At 40.8% G+C, this 7,338-nt stretch overlaps 1 protein-coding gene across 2 annotated transcripts; it reads right to left on the bottom strand.

The window, feature by feature from the left end:
* Nucleotides 1-406: 406 nt before the first annotated feature.
* LOC132984287 (kelch-like protein 38) lies at nt 407-4,259 on the bottom strand. 2 transcript variants are annotated; one of them, XM_061051058.1, is made up of 5 exons: nt 4,089-4,259; nt 1,889-3,131; nt 1,665-1,806; nt 909-1,014; nt 407-750 (listed from the first exon to the last, which is right to left on the bottom strand). In XM_061051058.1, the coding sequence occupies exons 1-5, from the start codon at nt 4,174-4,176 to the stop codon at nt 461-463; spliced, it is 1,869 nt and encodes a 622-aa protein (XP_060907041.1). In that variant the 5' UTR covers nt 4,177-4,259; the 3' UTR covers nt 407-460. The 2 variants fall into 2 exon arrangements, with proteins under 2 accessions (XP_060907041.1, XP_060907043.1); XM_061051060.1 differs by having other exon boundaries at nt 4,082-4,215.
* Between the last annotated feature and the right edge of the window lie 3,079 nt (nt 4,260-7,338).

Here is a 7,338-nt window from a genome sequence, read left to right as displayed (position 1 = left end):
CCATCACAATAATTGACCCACAAGATGAGTTGAACAGACGTGGCAGCAGGTTCAGACATACAGCTGAGACCTTCACCACGCAGAACACAGCCGCAGGATTTAGACATGACAAGTGAAATCTCATGATTTAGAGCAGGCTTAAAATAGCACCGTCAGCTTTAGTGAAGTTCGACAGGTTAAGAAGCGGCTGCTGGATAGTTCAAATTTTTATAGGTTTGTTTTGACTGAAAACTTTTTAAAAGACATGGCATATTGAAAGTTACTTTTAAAAGCATTTTACATGATGTATAATTCAGGATTGTAAACACTTTATTAATCCTAAAGGGGAGATTGTGTAATTGGTAAATTAATGATATGGTGTTTCTATATTTTTCTCAACATGACCCTCTTTTGAAAGAATTTTCTGTTTGAAAAAAAAGGTGGTTGAAAATACTAGGACTCTAGTATGAATGCACTGCAGTTAGGATTTTGCCCTCGTCGGTGACACGTGCGTCAGAGTCAGGGAGCCGTGGTCAAACAGTTTATAAGGCAGAGTCCCTTTAGATGTCCAAGTGTCTGTCTTTGGGTCGTAGCATTCAAAACTGTCCAAGTCCTCGATGACATCATGGCCGTTGATGTGACGTCCGCCGGTGACGTAGAGTTTGTTGTTGAGGACGGTGGCAGAGTGGTGCATCCTTCTCTCCTTCAGGTTGGCGCACTTGATGAAGCGGTTAGCCTTGGTGTCGTATGCGATCATTCTCCTCGTGTATCCTGTGACAGCAGGGACATTAATCTGAGTTGGTCCAGCAGACAACAAAGTAACTACAATTGGGTTCATCATGAAATGTATCAAAACTTTAACAAAAGCAACATTATTATAATGTAGCCTGTATGTTGTTTAGTTTTCTTTCTTGTGAGCTGTTTTCTACCTCCAATGATGTAGATTTTGTCGTCTAAAACTGCAGCGGGAGCCGACACATTCTTCACTGTTCTGTTCTCCATCTTTGACCACATGTTCCTGGCAATGTGATACACCTAGAGGACGGGATGGGAGAAGTGATAAGGGTAGAAACAATTAGTAATCAACTCAACAAGAATGGAGAGAGGAATGAAAACATAAGCGACGTGCGCCACATTCACACCTGTTAATAAAATGAAATCAGCATCCTGGATTTGATCAGAACTTGCCTTGCATTGGCACTTGATTTATTTTAAATGCGATCTCCTCATGCTAGTAAAGACGATATCAGGGTCAGAAAAAAAACATGTTACTGGAATATTTTGTTTTTTTTCCAGCAGTACGTTCTTTGCTTACACTGCTCTGTTTTTTATAATAATTGACCTGAAACCATTTGATTTTATTGGGGGGGGGGGGGCTTATATTTTATGGTATGGGACTGCTGCATTTTCTGATTCCTGATACAGCATTTTTGTCAGTATTGGAGGCTCAGGTTGATACCACTGAGACGGGCATCGGAAACACAGCACAGTTAAGGATGTCAGTTAATTCTATGAATCGTGTGTACATTTACATGATGTCAAAATACAAAGTAAGCAAGTCTACCTCCAGATCAGATCGGCAGATCTGATAACATTCTGATCATGGCTCTTTCCTACAGGTTATGTGTTTCTATACTGATCTAATTTTAACACCAGGTGTAAATGGGTTCGACAAAGCTTCCTACTTGTATTATCCTGACAGGGTTCTGCATGGCATCCTCTCCTCCAAACACATAGATCCTTTGGTTAGTTGCAGCCACCGCAGGGTGCAGCACGGCCTCGGGCATGGGCGCCATCGTCTCCCATTGGTTGAACATGCTGTTGAACCTGACAGCATTATTTAGAGTTAGTTATTGTTTGCCATATTTGCGTGTCTTTATGCTCTTTATGTGCGTGGTAATGATCTTACCTCTCCACGCTGCCCGTCAGCTGCATGTCAGTGCCGAGGCCGCCCAACACGAAGATGAAGTGGAGGTAGGAGACACTCTGGTGGGCAAAGCGAGGCTCCAACATGGGCTCTGCTGTCCTCCACTGATTGGTCTTTAGTGAGAGTGTGTAAACGGTTGTGCTGACTTGGCTGTACTTTGTGTTTGTGATCAGGCCACCGATGACATACAACACACTGTGGAGAGCGACGTATGAGGCTTTATACAGACGAACAGGCAACTTGGCGAGCCACTGCCACTTCTCGCTTCTCTCATCGAAGACGAGGGCCTCCCTGGAGGTCTGCTCGTTGTTCTTCCTGCCACCTACAACCACCAACATGTCATGATAAGAATATCGCCTCGGTGCCACCCATAGAGGTTTGAGGTCGACCGCCGTGTCGATGCATTTGGGGCTGACGGCAAACATGAGTCGTCTTACGGATTCGATGAGCTCGGTGCAGAGGGTGGACGACTGGATCAGAGGGTCGTTAGCTATGAACTGGAAGAGGTAGGTGGGGTGGATGTGGCGAAGACGAACTTTCTTGAAAAGGTCACTGATGGCGCCGCGTCTTGATAAAGGATCGTGGTGGATCCAGGCAACAAGAGTCTCAAACACCTGCTCCTCCTCGGCGCAAAGACTGTCATCCTCCAGGTATCCCATGAGCTCAGGTAAGGAGAGCTCGCACAGATCCTCGGACACTGACACGTCCGAGAAGCTCTTCATGGCCATCTCTTTGGCTTTGTCTCTCAGACTGTTGCAGATCATGATCTCAGAGAGTCTTATCATGCTCAGGCAGTTGTCGGGGCTCAGCTGCTCCTGCAGGAAAACTGAACAGGCCTCAAAGAGTCGGCCATATTGCAACATGGATGCCGCCTGCATCAAAGGCAGAACAATCTCAAAGCTAATGCTAATGAGTCCTGTGTAAACATAGTCAATGATGCTGCTCAGAATGTTTGATGTGATGCCCTTTATGTTGATCTTTGTCTGCTGTCTCTCTAAGAAGTTGTTGCAGAACATGGCTCTGAAGTAGGGGCTGCTGGAGACCAAGACGTTGCGATGACAGGGGATCTCGGTGTGATCTGAACACAGCCACACGTCAGTCAGGATGTTCTCCTGCCTGAGTCTGTTCAGCTGCAGCAGTAGGCTGGACGACTGCTCCTGGTCTTTAAAGTGGAAGACCTTCATTGCTGGTTGGTCCATACTGCAGACAGAGTCCATGAAGTTCTCTGAAAATCATTTTTAGTTGTTTTAGTCTATGAATTTAAGAACAAATATCAACCAGTTGTTGCCCTCTTTTTTTGGTTCTTTTCGTCTCGCTGTGTTAATTGCGACTTCATTTTAACATCGGATGTACTCTGACAAAACTGGTTTATAGTTAGTTTCGGTTAGACTGTAGGGAAGAATCTTTTTAAGATTCATGTTTTTGTTTCTGCACGATCAGGGACCTGTGTATATCTCTGACCGGCTCCATCCCCACATTCCAAATAGATCCCTCAGGTCTTCTGACCAAAGCCGTCTCATTGTCCCTCATGACAGATTGAAAACAAAAGGGGATCCTGCCTCTGGGTTTGTTGCTCCAACACTTTGGAACACTCTTGCTGTGCACATACGCTCTGCAGTTTCTTCTGATGCTGAAGACACATCTTTTCATATGGCTTTTAACCACCTGTTTCTATTTATCTTATTATTGACACATCAGCACAAATTCTGCATTGTTGCACTCAGTCTTTTTATGAACACTTTGGAGACTCGCTGTCCAGATAGATTACTACAGAAACACCTGTGCAGCTATTTAAGATACAGGATTGTCTTTTTATATTTGATTTTGTAGTCCTTGAGCAGCTGGTGCTTCTGTTGTGTGAATGTTGTTGATTGTTTTTGTTGTTTTATTAGCTTTCATTTTAGGTAATCTGGATAAAAATACAGCCGTTGTTCTCCTTTGCAGCATGAATTAGATATGGGAGACATGAAGTGCAAAACAAATCAGATAAATGTAGTTCTTTGCATTAATGCAACTCAATATATCAGCTTAAACAGATGAATGTACATAATCAAAAGGTTTACTTCACCATGTAAGTGAGTTATGAAACATGTTTAAATAATATTTACATGAATGAAACCATGCACACCTGACTTATAGAAACAGGTTTAAGGGTAGCTCATGAATCAGTTTCACCTCTTACCTGTCCCTCTTCTCTCTTTATATGTTTTCTGTTGGTCCCTCTCTGTATTCAAAGCCAGATCTGAGCAGAAAATCTGACGGCTTGACATTTTCCTGTCCTTTCTTCTTTGTTTCTCTCGTGTTGATGCTGTGTGTGACTGAATGTTCTGAAGGGGGGCTGTCTCTTTGTAGGAGCGTGTTGCGTATACTGTTTGTTGTTATGGTCTCTTTCCACGAGGTCTCTGTGTACATTCCTCCTCCAAAAATAGAGACGCACTTTGGCAACACCCCTGCACACTCACATGTGATCTGTTAGTGTGCTTTCTTAGTGTCTGACTCCCTAACATCTCTTTTCTTCTATTTCCTCTTTAATTTTCTGCATCTTTCCCTCTTGTTTTGATAATAACTTCCCCCCGTTTATTGCAATTCCTATTCACTATCTTCTTTATCTCTGTCTGACTCATGTATGTAGCAGTAACAACAGCTCTAATACTTTGAAACATTCATTTTGTTGGCTACTCAGACTGCTGTCTGCGTCGGTTGAAATCCAAGAAACAAAACACTCAGTGTATGACAAAAAGGATCAACAACATTAAAACTCACTGGCCATGAATATTGGTGTAAAAAAAAGCAATCGCAAGTTAGATTAAGATTTGTTTCCAAGAATTTATTTATTTTGCAACTGTGTTTAAGTGTCTTTTACAACCACAACAGATGTTCACCTTTTTTATCATAGCATTGTTTGAACTATATTCTATGTTTTATGTTTCAAAAGAAAAAGATTATTCAGTATAATATCAGCTTTGCCCACATAATTGTTTGCCTATTCCTTAAATGTTGTAATAAATCAAAGCTCGTCTGGATTTCTCATTACAGCTTAGAAACAACAAAAGTGGAATGCATTTCCAGTCCTCATGTTGTGATGTGTTTTTCTTGTACTCGGTCTTGTTTTCAGAGCTCAGCAAATGAGACACAAATAGCTTCCTGAGATACCACAACCACTCGGGGTCAGTTCAATGTGGATTACACAACAAATCCATTGACGTGTATCATGAATTGCTGGACATATATGTTGCCAGTTTTCTTCTTGATGTTTGTGGGCTATAATAAAGAAAACACAAGCACAAGAAGGGGGGGGGGGGGGGTAAAAGGAGCACAAACACTGCAAAAGAAAAGTAACTTAAGATCCAGTCGGTCTGCAAACTTCAGTATTACATTAATAAGGGATTTCTCAATTCTCTCACATGACACCAGGTCAGCTGTCCATGCATTGCAGTCCTAACTAAACAGCACCATCTATTGTTTGTGTGTTCAAACTGTCATTTTCAATAGTGGAAAAATTGGCTCCTTCTTCTAATCAGCTCCCTGGGATTTTTCAACTTTTCCTGAGTGTTTTCAGAGGGTTTTTTTTTCAAAGACAGAATACCCAACAAAAAGGTCAGCTAAATGTGTAAGGTCATAAGTTATCTGTACCTGCAGGGCAATCCTGACCGCATCATGCAACTAAATGTCAAATTTGATGTCTGTCCTTTTTGCATCACTGACATTATAATTATCTCATGGATCTGTAAAGTGAAGGGCAAAAGCTTAACTTGTTTCCCCAGAGGATTGCAGTGTCATGTTTATAACCCTCCCTCTCATATTCAAAGCTGTTACTGCATCCTTTAAAGTTAAGCACATTGTCTCGTATCTGTTGTTCCTTCACCTTGACAAAAAGGACTCATTAATTGTCTGCCTCCGAGCGAAATAGCTTGTATTAAGAATGAAGGCTTTGGCACAGTTTGCAGCAGGCCATTTTCATGCAGCAGCGTTACTGTTACCGCCCACCGCCTGGTGCTGCTTCTTCATATTGCTAAATGGTTATCTTCCCATAAGCACATGGTCTAATAGAGCCCATACCCAGGGGATTTAGATTTCACTGATTAGTATTGTGCATGTGAGTGTGTTGGTCCGCGTGTGTGTGTGTGAAGGGCAAACTGCTCTCTTTGGTCAAATAAAAAACAATTAAATAGCAACTTGGACATTAAGTTCACATTACTTCCTGACTAAATTGACTAAATTTGATTACTAAGAACACAGCTACAGGTAAGATATCATTTTACAGATGTTTCCATGTTTGTGTCCCCCTTATGAGCCCTAATCAATGAGTTGGATAGAAAAGAAGACTAGAGCAAACAAAGAGCATTGAGTATTCATAAGGGAAGGGTCAAAGCTCTTCCCTAAAAGCCAAGATAATGAGTCTTTCCTTTCATCCATGTTTGCCCCTTTTATTAAAACGATTGAAAAGTGAATGAGACTCTTTGTATCAGTGCTGCGCATCAGGGAAAAGTAAAAACCCAATAAGATGTCCTGCAGACAATCTTTTTTTTTTTCCTATAATAATGATCACAAGCATTATATCCTGCCCAAACATCAATTGTCTCTTCTGTTGGTTATGGTACTCCATTCTATCTCAAATTGATATATATATATATTTTCGTTTACTTCTTCCATGATAAACCTATGCTTTCCTCTTCATGTAAATGGATTGTCTCTTTGTCATGTCTGTTTAAATGGTTTGCACTCACATAGCCAGAGGCATGTGAGTGCATATGGGGAGAGGGCTACAGGTTATATATTACCAATGGTACTTAATTCTAATTCTTAATTCTAACACCATACATTATATGCCTGCTTTTCATTCAATTTTAAACATCTTGTCCGTCAGCAATAGAACAGAAGATGATCCATTAGTAGAAGTATTAGTGTTTGTACCGATACAAATATGTTACTCTTCTAAATGCCTTTTGTCCATATTATGTTGCTACATAAAACACTGATGCAAGTCACATACATAGTGTGCATGCATTGGCTGTCTTAAAAATGTAGTTAAACAAATGCATCATTTATATGCATACAACAAAACTGTGAATCCAGGGTCCCTTGTGTATTTGCACACCATCTGAATCAATCACAAGAAAAACAGACTCCATCACTGACAATGCAAACTAAGTGTCAACATAAAAAGGATTGGTATTATTATATGAAAATCTAAGAACTATAACTATACAGCCTATTTGATTTGATGTTAATGTGTGTTGATTTCTTATAGTGAATTGTAGACGATTGTAGTTGTTGAGTCAAATGAACTTTGGTGATTAGTGGGAATTTAACGAAGTCCTCTTTGCATCATTTGTAAATTAAGAATCAGATCAAATGAATTGTTCAAGGTGTTACACGAGTTACACAGTACACAGACTACTTTTGAAGAAAAAGTCAATCCTGATGTAATT

This window comes from Labrus mixtus, chromosome 11 (assembly GCF_963584025.1).
Source record: "Labrus mixtus chromosome 11, fLabMix1.1, whole genome shotgun sequence".
NCBI lineage: Eukaryota > Metazoa > Chordata > Actinopteri > Labriformes > Labridae > Labrus > Labrus mixtus.
This window is presented reverse-complemented; position numbering and strand designations above follow the sequence as displayed.

Bases quoted from the DNA above. Each gene is read 5' to 3' on its own strand.
- LOC132984287 (XM_061051058.1), bottom strand. From the start codon at position 4,176: ATGTCAAGCCGTCAGATTTTCTGCTCAGATCTGGCTTTGAATACAGAG. The intron at 3,132-4,088 runs GTAAGAGGTGAA...AATGATTTTCAG, and splicing joins TAAAGAGAGAAGAGGGACAG to AGAACTTCATGGACTCTGTC. The intron at 1,015-1,664 runs GTAGGAAGCTTT...CCCGTCCTCTAG, and splicing joins ACCCTGTCAGGATAATACAA to GTGTATCACATTGCCAGGAA.